We start from the raw sequence: 19,819 nt of genomic DNA, 5'->3' as shown, positions 1-19,819 counted from the left end.
TAAATTAAACATTTGCAGAATAGGTATACTGTACAAAATTTTACAGGAGATAAAAGAAATGAATTGTAATTATTTTTATGATGGTCTTTTAAAATAATTATTGTTAATATACACAATACACAATTGGTAAATATCCTAGAAAAGAACAGTTTTTGTTACCTCTGGGTGTACAATAAAATCCACTTTTATCAACACTTTCTTTGCCCCTCCAAGGAGTGCCTGTGAGTTATCTTTCCTATTACTTGCATTTTTCCTGATAGATAGCAGAAATTTCAAAAAGAATGGTTCATTTCTTCCAGTAATGTATCCATTCATTGATCAAGGATCTCACATTTAGACTACCAATAATCAAATTAAAGTTTGATGAGTCAAAACACTGTAATTCATAGCATCCTTTGTCCCCTTTCCAATAATTTTGTCATCGTTTCTGTAAAAGTTGGAGGTCCACATAAGGCTGAGACCCAATTTTTTCTTGGTTTCATAGATTACTTCCGTTTTGCATCCTCCCCTTGACTCCCAGTCCCCAAATCATCAAGTAACTAAACTGTTTCTTGGAAAACAGATTTACTCATTCCAAGGACAAGCAAGGATGAAAGTGGAAGGATTACAAAGAGAAGAAAAAGGGAAATGATTTGAAAAAATAATTTCAAGAAATCTTTCTTAATACTTCGTCCCTAATAGTTCTGTATGTGCTTCTAGAGGAAATAGAGATGCCATTAAAATGAACAGAAGACAGAGGAACAAAACCAGACTGGACCAAATGTATACAGAGCAGATTCATATTGGAAACAATACAGTTATAAGAACACTGAAAGATTGATATACAAGTTATTAAAAATATATCAAAGGCATAAGGGAAAAAACTGAGACCTTATTTATAAAAAAGAAGAAACAGAGCACATCAATAACTCATCTATAAGAAATATTTCAAAGTTACCCATGGCATCCTTGATGAGACTATTAGGGCAAAAAGCAAATTTTATAAATGACAGCAATAATGAACAACACCTTTACCATTTCACAATTAAAGTTTTAGAAAACATAAGATTCCATCATGCTTATTTTTTGTCAATTGAAAGAAAACAACTATTTCATTTGATAGAATAAAATGCTACCCTGCAAGTTCTTTCACGAGCTATTTCCTATACATACATCAAAATCACTGAGGATTCTTTGAAAGGTAGAACAACCACAAGTCAAATCATAAATATCAGATAAGGCCTAAAAGAGGGAACTCTATGCTTAGTATCCCCACTGTAGATGAGGAAAGCCAGTTTTGATTCCAGAAAGGTTCCTTATGGATTGAGAGCTCTTCTAGATATTCCCGTTTGCAGATGATATTGTGAATGCAGCAAGCCCCAGGACTGCAGAGTCTTCTTGAAAAGATCTGTAAGTAATCATCCAATGCAATTTGGCCTGTCCATCCACACAGGAAAGACAACTGAATGGGGATTGAACTTGAGAGTTAGAACAGGAGAAAGGATGAGATGAACTGCAAGTTCTTTTTCTTTCTACCCAACTTCCTTCAAAAGCAATGGCTCATCTTTTCACTATTAAAATTCTATGGGTGCTGCCACATGCCAAGGAGACATGGGATACTACTACCTCAAAAAAACTAAAAATGGGTATCATAATGAGAACATATGGTGATTACAAGCATGCTGCAATGTGTAACTAATAAGAAGTTTTGAAGAACAGAAGTAAAATGTCAAGTAATTATGTGACAGGGAAAAAAAAAAAAAGAGCTGTCAAATAGCAACAGCAAAAAAATTAGATGAACAGCAGAGTCCATCCCAGGAAGAATCAAGAAAACCTCTAGAATATTGGGTGAATCCCCACAATGCACTCTGGGGAGGGTATAGACAAAAGCCATACAGGATGGGCAAGCATGAGTGGACAGTCTAGATGATAAAGCAATATATACAACTTTGTCTGATTAGCTCAAGAAGAGGTACATAAAGTAACTGCCATACTAACTGGAGTAGAGAGTATTCATTGTGAGCAGAAATAATTAAAGAAAGTTTTATGGGGAAAGTGAGATGAACTGATCCTTAAAGGAAAGAGATTCACAGAAATCAGAATTGTAGACCTAAAGATGATGCAGTACAAACCTCTCATTTTGCAAATAACCAGACTAAGGGCTAAAAAAGCTGAATGACTGACCAATAGCCACACAATGATTAAGTGTTACAGAAAGACCTGCAATTGGTCCCTTCTATGATAATTTTCTATTACTAAGGAGAAAAGGCATTCCTGGTAAGGGGGACATAGAATACAGAAACATCAAAACTTGCCAGAACCTTAAATGTTAGTATTTTTTTACTTTAAGTTTTAGTATTCTTTAATGATGGCCAAATAGCTCTTAATAATTTTCTTGGTATAGATGTTTTGGTCACTTGTGTGTGTCTTCTACAGTCCTGTGTATTTCCTTAGTCTAGCCTCAAAATGGCTTTCTGTTGTATAATATAAAATCAAGGTTCTAAGTGCTCTATTCACTGCGCCACCTAGCTGCCCCTTGAAAATTTTTAAGTAGGGGAGTGACATGGACAGATCAAAAATGGAAAAGCCTTTATAAGTATGAAGAGGCTAGTCATAGGGAGAAGTGGAACTAGTCTGAACTAGGATGGACATAATCAGTCATAAATGTTTATCAAACTCCTACTAAGGACCAAGCAGAGTGCGAAGTGCTGGAAATATAAATAAAAGGCAATCCTTGCCTTTAAAGACTTTTTAATAATAAATATAATATAAAATATATTTTATATTTTAATATAATTATATTTAATTATGTATACATATAATTTTATAACTATAATAATATATAAAATATTAAATATTTTAAAATTAAATAAAAATAAACAGTTTAATAGGTGTTTCCATTTTCAAATAACATTAACATAATATAGTCTACTTCTCTTAACTACTCAAATTATAATGAATTTTGAAAAGTTTTTTAAACAAAAATTAGCATCTTGACATTAAAATTCAAATTAAAACAACTTTGGAAATACACTCTCATTCATATGATAGTTTGCTGGTGTTTTTCTTCTTTAATATAATAGTTCTTTCTGGGAGAGAGCAGGTTTCTCGGGGAGATTTTCTGGAGGCAGCCTTAGTTTCAGTTGAAAGTAATAATCACTCCAAAATGCAGCCAGCTGATAAAATGCAAATGTTTATTTTCTCCTTCCAAAATAGCCTGGTTAAAATTATCACTCTTTGCTGATAATATGATGGTATACTTAGAGAACCCCAGAGATTCTACTAAAAAGTTATTAGAAACAATCCACACCTTTAGCAAAGTTGCAGGATACAAAATAAACCCACATAAGTCATCAACATTCTTATATATCACTAACAAAACCTAACAGAATTACAAAGAGAAATTCCATTTAAAGTAACTACTGATTATATAAAATATTTAGGAATCTATCTGCCAAGGGAAAATCAGAAACTTTATGAGCAAAACTACAAAACACTTTCCACACAAATTAAGTCTGATCTAACCAACTGGAAAAATATTAAATGCTCTTGGATTGGGTGAGCAAATATAATAAAGATGACAGTACTACCTAAACTAATCTATTTATTTAGCACTATACCAATCAGACTCCCAAAAAACTATTTTGATGACCTAGAAAAAATAACAACAAAGTTCATATGGAAAAACAAAAGGTCAAGAATTTCAAGGGAATTAATGAAAAAAAAAATCAAATGAAGGTAGCCTAGCTGTACCAGATCTAAAATTATATTATAAAGCAACAGTTACTAAAACCATCTGGTATCGGCTAAGAAATAGACTAGTTGATCAATGGAATAGCTTAGGTTCAAAGGACAAAACAACCAATAACTTTAATAATCTAGTGTTTGACAAACCCAAAGACCCCAGTTTTGGGGATAAGAATGCATTATTTGACAAAATTGCTGGGAAAATTGGAAATTAGTATGGCAGAAACTAGGCATTGACCCACACCTAACACCGCATACCAAGATAAGGTCAAAATGGGTTCATGACCTAGGCATAAAGAATGAGATTATAAATAAATTGGAATAACATAGGATAGTTTACCTCTCCAATCTGTGAAAGAGGAAGGAATTTATGACCAAAGAAGAACTAGAGACCACTATTGACCACAAAATAGAAAATTTTGATTATATCAAATTGAAAAGTTTTTGTACAAACAAAACTAATGCAGACAAGATTAGAAGGGAAACAATAAACTGGAAAAACATTTTTACAGTCAAAGGTTCTGATAAAGGCCTCATTTCCAAAATATATAGAGAATTAGCTCTAATTTATAAGAAATCAAGCCATTCTCCAATTGATAAATGGTCAAAGGATATGAACAGACAATCCTCAGACGAAGAAATTAAAACTATTTATAGACATATGAAAATATGCTCTAAATCATTATTAATCAGAGAAATGCAAATTAAGACAACTCTGAAATACCACTACACACCTGTCAGATTGGCCAGAGTGACAGGGAAAGATAATGCGGAATGTTGGAGAGGATGTGGGAAAAGAGGGACACTGATACATTGTTGGTGGAATTGTGAACACATACAGCCATTCTGGAGAGCAATTTGGAACTATGCTCAAAAAGTTATCAAACTGTGCATACTCTTTGATCCAGCAGTGCTACTACTGGGCTTATACCCCAAAGAGATACTAAAGAAAGGAAAGGGACCTGTATGTGCCAAAATGTTTGTGGCAGCCCTGTTTGTAGTGGCTAGAAGCTGGAAAATGAATGGATACCCATCAATTGGAGAATGGGCGAGTAAATTTGGTATATGAATGTTATGGAATATTATTGTTCTGTAAGAAATGACCAGCAGGATGAATACAGAGAGGACTGGCGAGACTTACATGAACTGATGCTAAGTGAAATGAGCATAACCAGGAAATCATTATGTACCTCAACAACGATACTGTATGAGGATGTATTCTGATGGAAGTGGATCTCTTCGATAAAGAGAGCTAATTCAGTTTCAATTGATCAAGGATGGACAGAAGTAGCTACACCCAAAGAAAGAACACTGGGAAATGAATATAAACGGTTTGCATTTTTGTTTTTCTTCCCGGGTTAGTTATACCTTCTGAATCCAATTTTCCCTGTGCAACAAGAGAACTGTCCAGTTCTGTATACATATATTGTATCTAGGATATACTGTAACCTATTTAACATGTATAGGCCATCTGGGGGAGGGGATGGAGGGAGGGAGGGGAAAAATTGGAACAGAAGTGAGTGCAAGGGATAATGTTGTAAAAAATTACCCTGGCATGGGTTCTGTCAATAAAAATTTTTATTTAAAAAATTAAAAATAGAGACTGACCCGAGAGCCCTCGGAGGCAGAGAGCAGCTCGGACTCCCAGGCGACCCTCTCCCGCTGCTCAGGGCTTCTCTGGCTTTTGGGACATCCACTCCTCAGACCAAGTCATGAATGACCAGTCCATCTTCGACACCGATGTCATCACCCTGACCCGTTTCGTCATGGAGGAGGGCAGGAAAGCCAAAGGCAGCGGCGAGATGACCCAGTTGCTTAATAGCCTCTGCACGGCTGTCAAAGCCATCTCCTCGGCCGTGCGGAAAGCAGGCATAGCCCATCTTTATGGAATTGCTGGCTCTACCAATGTCACTGGTGACCAAGTAAAGAAGCTAGATGTTGTCTCCAATGACCTGGTTATTAATATGCTAAAGTCATCCTTTTCTACATGTGTTCTTGTGTCAGAAGAAAATAAAAATGCCATAATAGTAGAATCAGAAAAAAGGGGTAAATATGTGGTCTGTTTTGATCCTCTAGATGGTTCTTCTAACATTGACTGCCTTGCATCCATTGGAACTATTTTTGCCATCTATAGAAAGACTTCAGCTTGTGAGCCTTCTGAAAAGGATGCCTTGCAGCCTGGCAGGAATCTAGTGGCTGCCGGATATGCACTCTATGGCAGTGCCACAATGTTGGTGCTGGCTATGGCATGTGGAGTCAACTGCTTTATGTTGTTCCCGGCTATTGGGGAATTCATTTTGGTTGAAAAGGATGTGAAGATAAAGAAGAAAGGTAATATCTACAGTCTTAATGAGGGCTATGCCAGGGATTTTGATCCTGCAATCACAGAATATATCCAGAAGAAGAAATTTCCCCAGGATAACACAGTTCCTTATGGCGCAAGATATGTGGGCTCCATGGTGGCAGATGTGCACCGAACACTGGTGTATGGAGGAATCTTTTTGTATCCAGCCAACAAAAAGAGCCCTAAAGGAAAGCTGAGACTCCTGTATGAGAGTAATCCGATGGCCTTTGTCATGGAAAAAGCTGGAGGACTGGCTACCACAGGAAATAAAGCTGTGCTGGATATTGTTCCCACTGACATACATGAGAGAGCACCAGTGATTCTGGGGTCCCCTGATGATGTGAATGAATTCTTAGAGATTTACAAGAAGTGCCATTGTGCCAAGTGAAGATCTCATCTTCCTACTCAGGCCAAGACACCAAAAAGAATAGAGCCAAAGATCAAAGGGCACTCTGTGAACTGATAAACTTCCATTGCAGACCAATACCAAAACACATTTTTATTTCCCACAATTCTTTTGATATACACAAAATATTGTATGGTGCTTTGGGTACCCTAACCAAAATGTAGTTTCTATCGCGCCACAAATGGGAAAGATTTTTTGAGAGGCAGGGAACCAAAAAAGAAAATAAAATTGCCATTCCTTTAAAAAATAAAATAAAATAAAATAAAAAATTAAAAATAAATAAAATTAAATAGCCTGGTTACTTTTTCTTAGTGGTCCATCTTTCTGCTTGGTTCTAAGAGTTCTTGCAGCTTTGTCCTTTGCTTCTGCCTGTGCTTTCTTCAACCTCCAGCTAGCCAGGTGGAAAATGGAATGAATCTCTCTTGCCTCTGAGAGAGGGCTTGTGGGCTTCCTCCCAGAGTGCCCTGTGTCTGTCCCAGAGTGGTCTCTGGCCAAGAGCTTCAAGGGAGGTGTGAATTCAGATATCTCATACTAAACCCTGAAATCTCCCAAACATGTGAGCTCCAATGAGTACTTAAATACTTCTTGCTTATATGAGCTCCCTAAAGGTGTGAACACAAGCATTGTATCAATTCCACTGAGTTAACACTAGGGATTCTAACATGTCCCTTGAGTTATCACCTTGTTTCAAGTTGAGTTAACACTAGGATTCCAACAATAGTTCAAAATGTTGAATCCCCCAAAAGTACCACATGATCTTCACAACTACCTTATGAGATAGATAGGGCTAAGTTATCCCCATTTAACAGATGAGGAAATTGCCCAAGATCACGGTACTTAGCAGAAATCCCCTTTATCTTGCTGTAGTGCTGGTTTATCTATCATTCTTGCAGACCAAAATGACATCACTATATCCAATTCAAGTTAGTATATCCAACTATGGCTAATCAGATCATATAAACTCAGAGTGCTCTTCCATAAGTCAGACACAAATAGTCCCTATGAACATTTGGGTTGGATTCTCTAACTCTGCACAACTTACATTTTTTCTGAACTAATTCATTCTGCTTTTCTCACAGAGCACAGCATCTTCTCTGATTCCAGCCCTTTACATCACCCTCTTCAAGCTTCTTCACATTGATAACGTCATTTTTCACTGTATTAGAGCATATGAGAGATGTACACTGAATATGTGCTATATCAAACTAACACACTAGAGAGAGATCTGTGTATATTCATGGAAAAATAATAGCATTAATGCAAGTAACATGTTTTATAGTTATGGGTATGTATGTTTTATCCTCTCACTGTCTCAATTATGAGGTCCTTAAGTATTTCCCCTCCATCTTTACTCACCCAGTCCTTTTTATGTACAGGCAACATATTACTGTAGTCTAGCAAATACAATTAGTTACAAATTAAAGCATCTGAATTTTCACTAGTGGTCCAGGAGGACGAAAAAGAAAATTTTGTCCACTGATTAATCTTTTTTTTTAAACTTATAAAGTACTAAATACTTTGGAATATGGATAAAATTTAAGAAAGTTTAAGCTCAATAACTCTTAATTTGTGATTTATAAAGGAACACTTATCAGTTTCTTTCAAGGTTTACAGCAGTAATCATGAGAAGGCCCTCCATCCCAAGCATCTGTTCCTAGTGAGAATCTAAAAATAGATCTTGGGGAAGGCCCTTAATGACATCCAAGCTACAGAAAGGGTAATTGTGACTGAAGTTGAGGACATCAAAGAGGTACACTAACATGTGTACTAAAGATGATTTCAGAAGATTAACATTCTTGTCACTAAAGCATCCATTTCCACAAAACTTGATTAATAATATTCTATACATTTTTATTCACTATGTCACTATTTTTCTTTCATTACTTTAGCTCATTTCAATTTTATCTCAGTGGAATTTTAAAAACACAACAGACCACTGAGTGTTTTTTTCTTTCCTGGGAAAAAAATACCTTAGAAGAACAGTTCTTTTCAAAAGGAGATAGGCTGGGATTCTATGAGAAGAAACTGCTTATCGTTGAGGGGTTTAATCCCAGCCCAGTCTAATGGCATATTAGAATGGAAAGAATGCTGATTTGGAGCCTGAACATCCTGGCATTTTGGGAAAACCTCCCTGACCTCCCATTTTCTCACCTGCCAACAGAAGAGAAGTTTGTGTATAGTGGGAAGCATACTGGACTCAGATGTATCTATATTTAAATCTAACTCTAACACATAATCCCTGTTGGACCTTTGACAAGTTATTTAACCTGCCAGGCCTGGTTGCTCCTTTGTAGAATAAGGAAAATGGACAAGATGTGGCCACTAAGTTTATTTCTAACTTTAAATCAATGGTTATTAAGTTTCCTTCTTGCTTTAAATCCTGTGATGGTTTTGTATCCTTGATGAATATATTCTGTTTTCTAGATTACTCTTGAAATGTAAACTATAGAAGGGTAGGAACTATTTTATTTGTAGTATCTGTATTCCCAGGATCTAATCTCTGGCATTTAGAATTTGTTAATTGATTGACCAGAAAAAGAAAGCTTAATTCACTGCCAGATTTTTTGGGGAGAAACGGCATGGAGGGATGTATAGAAAAAAGAGGAGAGTCCACTAGCTCAAGCAGATTAGGGATGAAATAATAATGTAATAATTTAAATAAACTAATTAAAAAAGTAGAGAGAGCATCTACTAAGATTTATTATCCACAGTTCTGCTAAGAAGTTCTATTTTTATAGTTCATGTATAGGTCTGAATGTCTTCTGAATTAAAGGATTTTCCTACCTAAATAGTTAGTCTTAGGGCTTTCACCAATTTGGATTTTCAAAAATCTTTGCCAATCTTTAGTCCTTGCTAATCTATTCTATATTGAATAAATCCAGATTTGATAACATCATTTCCATTCTCAAAAACTTTTGATGGCTTACCATTGCTTACTAGGGAAAAAACAAAACAAAACATATAATTCCTGAAAATGGCCCTCCCTGATATAGTACTGCCTGACCTTTCTTCTTAGTCTTTTGCTTCCCTTCTCTCTAAATTCTGATCAAATTTTATTTACTCACTATTGCCCAGTCTCACCTTGCCTTCTCCTTGCCACTGGCAATTCACACAGAAAATGATAGCTCAGCCCTGGAAGACACTCTCCTCCTTTCCTGAACTGTTCAAAGACTGGAAATTTATAGCTAGAAGAAAATTTACGATAGAGCCCAACCAACTTGTGCTATCCACCACAAAGTCCCTTGTAACCCTTAAAGTGATATATAAATGTGAATTATTATTGTTAGAATGGCAATGTGGTCCAATGAAAAGAACATGGGATGTCAGTAGAAGTTGTGCCTCCTTTTCTTAAGACTTCTAAGGTTTTTCTAAGTCCTAAAACCCTCAGATTATAGAGGAAGAGAATTTGGGGAAAGTATACAAAAAGTCTGTGGAATCAAAGGATATGACAGCTTGCTAACAAATTCGTTTCTGCTGGATGGTTAGGGAATGATAAGACAGGAGGCTTAGTGAGATGAGAGGTAGCTGGAAAACCTCAGGGAGTACAGAAACACAGATAGATGTAATATACTCCCTTTACAGAGAACACTAATGAGGAAGAGGATGAAGGAGATCAAGAAAGACTCAGAAGAGGGAGCACTTAGGCTGAGCCTTGAAGGAAGAGAAATAAGGAGTCTGAGAGCTAATGATGAAGAAGGAGGGCATTCCATCCATGAAGGGCAGTTTAAGTGAACGTATGGAGGCAGGAGATAAGGAGAGTATGGAGAATAGCCTGTGTAGATCACAAAGGCACACTGTGACAGCCTTGCCATACACTACCCTGCTCAGACCATATTTGGACTACTGTGTTCAGTCTGAGGCACCTCATTTGAAAATAGAATATTGTGAAGCTGGAGAGTGTCCAGAGGAGGACAACCAGATAATGAAGGCAGAGCCAAAAGTTCAGGCTATATGAGCATCAGTTGAACAAACAGGGAATGTTCAGCCTGGAAAAGAGAAAATGTAGGGGGAATATGGCATCTGTCTTTTAGTATAAGAAAGACTGGTACATGCAAGAAAAATCAGACTTAATTTTCTCAGCTGCTTTGGGTAGAATTAGGAGCAGTAGACAAAAATTACAGAGAGGAAGATTCAGAGTAATGGTAAAGAAAAACTTTCTAGTAATTAAAGCTGCCCCAAGTGAAATGGACTGTCTCAGGAAATCCAGGGGATTCCTCTCCAATGGAAGTCTTCAAAGACTGGAAGACCTGTTCCATATCTGGTAGAGTGGACTTTTTTTCAGGTGTAGGTTGAACTAAAGGGCTTCTCAGGTCCTTTCTACCTGGGATTCTGGGCTAAGAGAGAACTAAGGCTGGAAGGCTGGACTGGAGCCAGATTGTAGAAAGCCTTTAATGTCTGACCAAGTTTGTAGTTTATCCTAAAGGCAACAGGAAGCAATTTTGGCAGCCCTTATCCACAGTCAAAAGACTTTACTTCACAGAATAAATCCTTCCTTCTCTCTCTATTCTCTCTGTTTCTCTGTCTCTGTCATACACACACACACACACACACACACATCATTTCTTTGACATTTACAGAAGCTCTGCACCCAACTGTGGCACTCAGTAGTAAGTCCCCAGAGGAGAGCAGATCAACACATCACAAACTGCATTAGTCAACATCAGAGGCTTCCACATCATTAGGCAGATTGTTTGCTCTCTGCTGTACATGTTTCATTTCTCTCCTTTCCAGTCTACTTAAAAGTAACATTCTTTATTACTTTCCTTCATCTTATCACCTCTAGCCCCAGGCTCCTTTATTAACAAAGGTTTCCAGTGTAGCTATTTCATCGGAGTTATCTACATAAAGTATCATGGCCCAAAGGATGGTAATCATAACACTCTGTACTTGTATAAAGCTTACAGCTTTGGGAAGGCTTGTTCCTGTGAACCAAGTCTAAGAGACAGATAGGACAGATATTACTACGTTGCTTGAAGAAAGTGAATTAAAGCATTTCAGTGATCTAGTGATCCAAGGGTCAATATGAAAATAAAATTAGCTGGGTCCCCTGACTGTGGGGATAGTATTCTTTTCATTAACAGTCTTGGGCAAGGGAAATGAATGAGTTAAGATGATCTAAATTCTAGATCTATGCCAAAAAACACAGATAAAAGATTTATTCTGATTTAGGGAAAAAATATCCAAAAGATGTCCAAAAGCCACTTTGTAACATATAAAACTTTGAAAATGTAGGCTATCACTGAAGTTTCTGTATAGGGCTAATGGGACCTGGGAAATATAAAGCATCAATGGAAAACACACGGTATTGGTTATAGCCACAAAGAATATTAGAAATGCTTAAGCAAAGTCTGAGAATCTCTGACTTGGACATTTCAAATAATGCCACAAGCAATTTCCTAGGCATCCTGTACATGCCTGTAGCTTTCCTGTAAAGTATAATTTGACACACATTTAAATCATCATCCTTTGTGTTCCAAGGTGACTCAACTAGTCTCTGGGCCAGACTTCCCACCATAAAATAGCTGGCTAGGGAGACGTGTGACATTTGCTGAACCAAATTTGATGCATACTGGAACGAAATCACACAGAAACCCAAGTGACACTGCAGGAGCCCTGACAACTAACGAGGAAGGAGTTATCAGGAGAAAAGCACTATGTTGACAAGGCCATCTTTTGCCGACTGCATCCTATGTAAATTCTCCTAAATAAATCCTCCTGAGTCCTCAAGGCAGAGTAAGGGCAAATTTTATTATCTCTATTGATCCCGAACCGCATATGCTGCTACAAAGGCTCTTCTCTCTAACCCCAGTATTCACTTGGTGATCCTATATGGCTGATTTACAGGATACAATTATTACATAATTAAAATTACCAACAATCTGAAGGGCAGTGGAGACACATACATGGGGGTGGAAGCCAACTGCTGAATGCTACCAAGTGACAACTTGCACAGTGGCAGTAAAGTGAAAGACATCAGGAAGAGTATGTATGACCAGAAAATGAGGCAGGATACTCATGGGGTCAATGAGAGAAAACAAATGGACAACTTGCTGAGTATCCCAGTATCTTCAGATTCTAACAACAGAATAAGAGGAAGCCCTCAGGGCATGAGTAAGTCTTCCAAATGGAATTTATAGGGAACCACTGAGGAAAGTAGCACAATAAATGATGCTGTGGAGAGGTTTTTGTCTTATTAAGTATTAGGCACTTAACCTGCTTGCCTCAGTTTTCTCATCTGTAAAAAGGGGATAATAAAACCACTTTTCCTGCAGGGTTATCGTAAGGATCAAACGAGGTAGTAATTATAAAGCACTTAGCACCCTCCTGACACATAATAGATATGTTTTATATAAATGCTAACTATTCATCATATTATTACCTTCACATCCTCTGTGATTAGCTCCCACACCACTGTCTATGTAACTGCCATTCTTTGGCTATTGCCCAACCATCTCAGAGCTGACAGATCACCCCTCCTTCCTGAGGGGCCACAACCATGGTTTGTTTTACTGCCAGGGTCAGTTCTCTTACATCCTTTTAAAAGCTTCATTCTTGCTTAAGACCTCAGCAGCCATGCAATCTGCCCAACCCATTCTTTCCAAGACTGTCAATTCCTTTCTGGGACAAGTCTAACTGTTAGGAAATGATTCCTTACTTCAAGCTTACGTGACTTAGGCTTGCAGCAACTAGTTCCATCATCTGGAGTAAAGCTGAGTAAATCTAACCTTTCATGCCCTTTACTTGAAGACAGCAATCATGCTGATGAGCAATGTGACTGTGATACAAGTCATGTCACTTAAGCAACAATAATATAGTAGAAAACAAAACAAAACGATTTTGGATTTTCTCTCTCTGCTACTTGCTGGTTTGGGTATCCTTGCAAGTCACAACATCCTGCTCAACAATTTTTGGCCCAGACAACAATATTCCTAGTTAAGGATCTGTCGATTGGAGGACACAGTCCTAAGGAAAGTCATGGATTGCTCCCACCCTGAGGGCTTTTCTGATTGGTGCAAATTCATTACATCTAGTTGATCCCAGTCACCCAAGTGCACCATCTTCCTGCTGTACTAATAACAAAGATAATAAAAATAATAATACCTGATCTTTGTCCTTGAGAAGCGAGTTAAATCAAAAAGCATTAATTGAGCACTTAAGTGCTAGGAAAAGATAATCACATCAGACATCATATGCTATGTACCTAACAATGACAGGAAGTGCTAAGATATCCTATTTCTTTGCCAAGTTGAGTCTATCATGGAATCATGAAACCCATTATTGTTTTCATATACTTAGGCACAACAGATTGAGTCAGAACTTGTCTTAATACCGAACTGCTTTTACCTCAAATTATTTCCAATCAACAGATAAACAAGGGGCATAGACACTATATGCCATAAGAGAACAACAACAACAACAAAACCCACTTCTATATGGAATAGTCATGCTTTCATGAGGTAGTATTTGAAACATGAGTAGGATTTGGATGTGTTGAAGAGGTAGGTAGGTATTTAATGGGAAGGAGAAACATGATGAACAGATTAAAAAAAAACAGTAAATGATAGGTTGAGGGAATGAAATGAAGATGCTATCCTTCTCCTCCCTTTCCTCAGCTATTCCCCTTTCTCCCTCCATGTGCTAGAGAATAAATTAACAGGTTGGATAGGACCTTATTTCCTGTGTGAGCAATGAGATTTCATGAAGTATTCTAGCTACCACTTGCTATAATGTGTTCTTTAATTTCTGCTATCTACCACATGGACAGGGAATGGCTTAGCTTACAGGGTTTCAGACAAGATCTTAGCTGTCAATTCCTTCTGGCTTGGATTTGGGTAAAATACTTATCCCTGGTGCATAAAGCGGCTTGCCTTATGTACACTGATCTTATGGAATGCCTAAGCTGGAACCTGTCATGTGAAACACAAAGAAATATTCTAGCCATCTAGAAGTTTCAATACTATTATATACCTGGAGCTAATGCTTAATTCATTTAGACCCAGCAACCTTTCTCCCAATATGTTCTTTAAATTAAGAAATAGATCCATGGAATTGAAACAGGCCAAGAAAAGAAATGTATTACAATAACCATCTATAACTAGATTTTTAAAAAGAGCTTCAATATTATCCAGGTAAACTAAAACTCCTTTAAGAGAAAAATGGCAAAGAAAGTCAGCAAAGAAGTACAAAAACACAATAAACCATCTATCTCTATACCTTTCTTGCTGATATTCTCTAAATAATGCTGTCATTATGCATTCAGTTACTGTTGGAGAAATAGACAAAACAAGGCAGGGTCCCTATTCTTCAAAAACTTTCAGACTAAGTGGAGAAAGAAAATCCTCACAAGAGGAAATTAAAGAAGAATACAATATAACTGAATCAAATGCTAAATATAGATTATAAGTGATGGAGAAACTCAAGGAATGGGAAAGAAAAGAATGGAAGGAAGAGTCCCAGAGATGAAAAAGTTTCTACATTGGCATTTAAGGAAAATAAAAGTGCCATGCTTTCTTTAGATTGAAATTAGACTTGAAGAGCTTAACAAGGCTAAATATGAAAGTAACCAAGGTATATGTCTTCAGAAGTGTGCTGCAGTCAGTACCAACTCCCAAGAGGTAATTGTTCAACTTTCCGTGTGAGCATTTACATCTTGACAATAAGCAAATATCACCAATTCAGGCTTAACTAAGAAAGTCAGCCTAAACTGAGGTGAATAGAGACTGTAAACCCACAGTAGTACATGGACCAGGGAGGCCCCCAGAGGAAACAAAAGGCTGTAGCAACACCCAAACAGGAGACAGCTGACCACAGAACTCTGACTGAGGCCACTGATGTCTGACCACATTGAGTACAGACTCATCAGAGGAGGTGAGACTCTGAATTGGAAGCCCAGAAAATGGAGATAAGAAGCAAAAAAGAAGAATGGCTACCATATGGAAGAGTTTGAGAAGGGGCAGAGTTGGGTCCTGACACAAAAACCCAAATCAGAAGCTGAGATAGAAGATGAAAATAGGCAGAAAACACCACCAAAACCTAAGAAAAGGTATAAAGAATTGTTAAGCATTGTCCAAGAGATAAACCCTGAGGAAGGAAATAACTCTTCTTAAAGAAGGCCCAGAGGGAGGGGGAGGGGGGGAAGACAACTATAAAAACTTATTTTAAGAGTACATCAAAGAGATGAAGCAAGAGAATTAAAAAAAAAACAAAAACAAAATTATAATAGAAATGAAAGCACTGGCAGAGGGAACTAGAAGAAGAGAGAGAGCTTAGAACAACAGATGGAAAACCTTGTCCAAATAAGATTTCCTTAAAATTAGAATAGGACGAGCAGAACTCAATAGCTTTATGAAATAGCAAGGAATATTACAAGTCAACAAACACTTATTAAGGGTTTATTACATGTCAAGCATAGTGTCAAATACTGAGGATAAAAATAAAAGCAAAAAGAAAGTCCTTGCTTTTGAGTAGCTTATATTCCAATGAGGAAGACAACACATAAAAGGAAAATTCAAGGGAATAGTAGTGAAGTCCAGAGAATTAAGAATAGATGGAAGCTCTTCAAAATGGAGGTTCTAAGAAGAGCTCATCAATGGAAGAATGGGGTTGCAGGGGTAAATGGAGAAAGAAAAATAGTAGCAATTAGGAGAATAAAAATTTAAAACTGTAAAAAGAAAATGTAAGGCATTCTATTGCCACAAACAACTCACCTGGAAACTATGTGAAGGAAAGAATCTAAAAATTACTAATCTTTTAAAAAAACATGACCAAAAAAAAGTTTGGATACCATATTTCAAGAAATCATTAAAGAAAACTGCCAAGATTTACTATAAACAGAGAACAAAATGGGTGAAAAAACCTACCCCAAATTCCACTGGTCATCTCCTGAGAAACCGCAAAATGAAAATCTTTTGGAATATTTGCCAAAATCCAGAATTTCCAGAGAAATTAAATATATATATTTCAAACCGAGAAGAAGAAAATATCCAATCATTAAGTTACCACAGTAGTATCACACAAGATTTAGAAGCAGCATCTACAATTTATAGAAAATATTGGCATATACTATTCCCAAATGCAAAAGATTAACATATATTAATGCACTATTGGTAAAACTATGAAGTGGCCCAATTATTCTGGAAAACAATTTGAAATTGTACCCCCAAAGTCACTAAGATGTATACAATATATCCTCTATATAATAGGTATAATACCATTAGGCACATATCCTATAGAAGGAGTTCTTAATCCATGATCCCAAAGGTCTACAGATTTGGATGGCCAAAAAAAAAAAAAAAAAAATACTTCTTTATTTTCACTAGCTTCTAAGTGAAATTTAGCATTTCCTATAATTGTTTAAAAACATTATTCTGAGGAGGAGTCTATAAGTTTTATCAGAATGGACAAGGTAGTACATGAAAAAGAAAAGGTTAAGAACTCTTTCCTTAAGAGATCAAAGAGAGAAAAGACCCTTATGTACAAAAATATTCATAGCAATCCTTTTTGTTATATCAAAGAACTAGAAATCAATCAGTTGGGGAATGGCTGTACAAATTATAGCATATGACTATAATGGAATATTACTACATCATAAGGAATGAAGAATAACTTATCAAGACTGAGCCAATACAAAGGCAGATGAAAAGAATCAAAATTTATATGACTACAACACTGTCAAGAAAAACAGCTCTAAAAGACTTCAGAATTCTGATCAAAGCAATAATGACCAACCACAATTCCAGAGGACCAGTGATGAAGCCAATTTCTCCCCTTGAGAAAAAGGTAAAGGCCAGAGGTACAAGGTGAGACATCCGTTTTCAGACATAGCCAATATGTGGATTTGTTTTGCTTGACTATGCTAATAGAGTTGTCATGGAACAAGGGACAAAGCACTCCCCTTGGAGTCAGGCCTCTGACACATATTAGTTGTGTGACCCTGAGCAAGAGAAGGTGATGACTTATGATGGATGTCACTTCTCATCTGGGAGTTCTATCTAGCAGTGAAATCCCAAGTTCTGGTCCCAAACTCCATATTAACTAACTTGTCACAAAGGAAGATGGCTTTTTTTGGGAGGGAGTGGGTAAGTGAAGGAAAATTGAAGGGAAATAGTAATAGATATAAGCAAACATAAAGGAAGGAACGAAAACTTTTATGAAGCATTTGGAAAATGCACAGGTCAGAAAGAAGTCCAGGGAACAACAAAGACTAATGAGATGTCTCTGTAACTAATATGCTGAACTAAGTATATATATATATATATATATATATATATATATATATATATATATACTTAGTAATACATAAGTATTATGTGCGATTTTTTTTAACCAAGCTTACATAATGAGATTCATGGTTTCATATATAATCCTTTTTTTCCCTTTTCTAAGTGGAAATGTTCATGATTGTTGGTATTTGTTAAGCTTAGAATAGTGAAAATCTTTTAAAAAATAAAAAATTAAAAAAGGAAGACTTCATAGCTATCTTTTCAGTCACCTTGACAGTGAACTCCCCCCATTCTCTCCCTAGACCAGGGGAAGAACATTTCCAGAAGAAAATCAAGGCCAATCCTTGTGCCTGGAGTATGAGGAGAGGCCTTTGAAAATTAAACTGCGGCAAATAGGATTTTAATTGAACTGGACAATCAGAATTAAATGTTCTTTTGAAACTATAGCTCTTAGCTGAGCTTTGAGCCAACTTATTTGTAATTGCAGACTATTATGTTGTCTCACAGAGGAAGATTTTGTACATGGGAATAAGTCTGATTAAAAAAAAAAGATTTGTGATGGGGGATTGAGACATTAACACACAAAAGACAATTTAATTTGCCAGGAGCTTTTCAACAATTACTAGGATAACTTCTGGGTTTAACGGTTCCCTTTCTTGCAGCCCTGTTTGTGATCTGCTAGGTAAGTTCTAACCCAGAATAAGTCATCATTACCAATTTCTGGCTTTGGAAATAATTCTGGGCAAAACCAATTCAGTGTCACAAGGAGGAGTCCCTAACTGTGTCTATGGGACTAGTCTAGGCTTTGATATTATAATGTATGAAGAGTATTTAGGCCTCAGTCTCAGACAGTAGGCATGATGGGGCCTTAAAATTTTTTTAAAAAATAGTTATAATTCCTTATCAGTCATCAAGAAACACCTACAGAATTTCTACTTTATAGGGCATCGTACGAATCCTTGTTAATAACAGGAAATAGTAAGTGATGCTCATGATTCTGAGGAAACATATAGGATAAAATGTGTGCAGGGAAAGTTAATTCTGCTACAGAAATAGAGTTCTCTTTGGTTTTTATTAGCCTGTCAGAGCCTTCTTCCTCCTCCACAATCCAGTTGAAAGGAAATGTTGGTATGGACAGTGGGAAAGACCCGATTTATAACAAATTCTACTTCCTACCCAAAGAAAAGCCAGAATAGCACACTGCGACAGGAGAGTAATATTCCTAATAGGTTTCTTGGGTTACTTTCAACTTCACCCTGAAAGGAGAAAGAGAAAGGAGCACTAGGATGCCAATGGTAGGAGAGAGACATCACACAGCAGGGAGAATGGCAGAAAGAAGGCTCCTCACGATCCAAGCCAGCCCACGTCCTGCCCCAGGCTTCTACCTCATTTATTTCTGAAAACACCAAGTTGATAATGAGTCATGACTGGTGGACAAAGGAAGGGCAGGAACGGGAAAGGAGAACCTCAATCCAAGAGAATACAAGTTCTTCACTCTCATCACTGGTGCGAGCATCCTCACAAATCCAAGTGAATATGCTGCTTTAAGCAGATAGAACACAAGGAAATACACACACGCGTGTACACACACACGCCATTTGGGCTGATTCTGCGCAGTGGATAAAGCACCAGCCCTGAAGTCAGGAGGACCTGAGTGCAAATCTGGTCTCAGACACTTAAAACGTTCTAGCTGTGTGACCCTGGGCAAGTCACTTAACCCAACTGCCTTAGCAAAAAAAAAAAGAAAAAAGAAAAGAAAAAAAAAACAATATTTCCATATGTTTTTATCATGTTTAACATATACTGGATTATTTGCCATGTAGAAGGAAGAGAATTGGAAGGTTTTGTAAGGGTCAATGGTGAAAAATTATACTGGCATATGTTTTGAAAATAAAAAACTTCCATTAAAAAAAAAAGAAACAATATTTCTGGAATAGCTAAATGATGCAGTGAGCATTAGCTCTGGGCTCAGGAAGACCTGAGTTCAAATGTGGCCTCAAATTCTTTTTTTTTTTTTTTAAATAATTTTTTATTGATAGAACGCATGCCAGGGTAATTTTTACAGCATTATCCCTTGCATTCATTTCTGTTCCGATTTTACCCCTCCCTCCCTGGCCTCAA

The 19,819-nt window shown here is 36.9% G+C and overlaps 2 protein-coding genes across 2 annotated transcripts in view; one reads left to right on the top strand and one right to left on the bottom strand.

Annotated features, from left to right (window-relative positions):
• The window catches only part of RHOQ (ras homolog family member Q), a 47,684-nt gene that overhangs the window by 9,534 nt on the left and 18,331 nt on the right, over positions 1–19,819 (bottom strand). The gene's annotated exons all lie outside the window — the stretch shown is intronic.
• LOC127548047 (fructose-1,6-bisphosphatase 1-like) lies at positions 5,424–7,058 on the top strand. Its single transcript, XM_051975206.1, has one exon. It carries the CDS (start codon positions 5,439–5,441, stop codon positions 6,456–6,458), a length of 1,020 nt encoding a protein of 339 aa, XP_051831166.1. The 5' UTR covers positions 5,424–5,438; the 3' UTR covers positions 6,459–7,058.

The sequence above is a fragment of the Antechinus flavipes genome, chromosome 2 (genome assembly GCF_016432865.1).
Source record: "Antechinus flavipes isolate AdamAnt ecotype Samford, QLD, Australia chromosome 2, AdamAnt_v2, whole genome shotgun sequence".
Lineage (NCBI taxonomy): Eukaryota > Metazoa > Chordata > Mammalia > Dasyuromorphia > Dasyuridae > Antechinus > Antechinus flavipes.
Note: the sequence above shows the minus strand (reverse complement) of the source record. Positions and strands in the feature narration are given on the sequence as shown.

Bases quoted from the DNA above. Each gene is read 5' to 3' on its own strand.
- LOC127548047 (XM_051975206.1), top strand. From the start codon at position 5,439: ATGAATGACCAGTCCATCTTCGACACCGATGTCATCACCCTGACCCGT.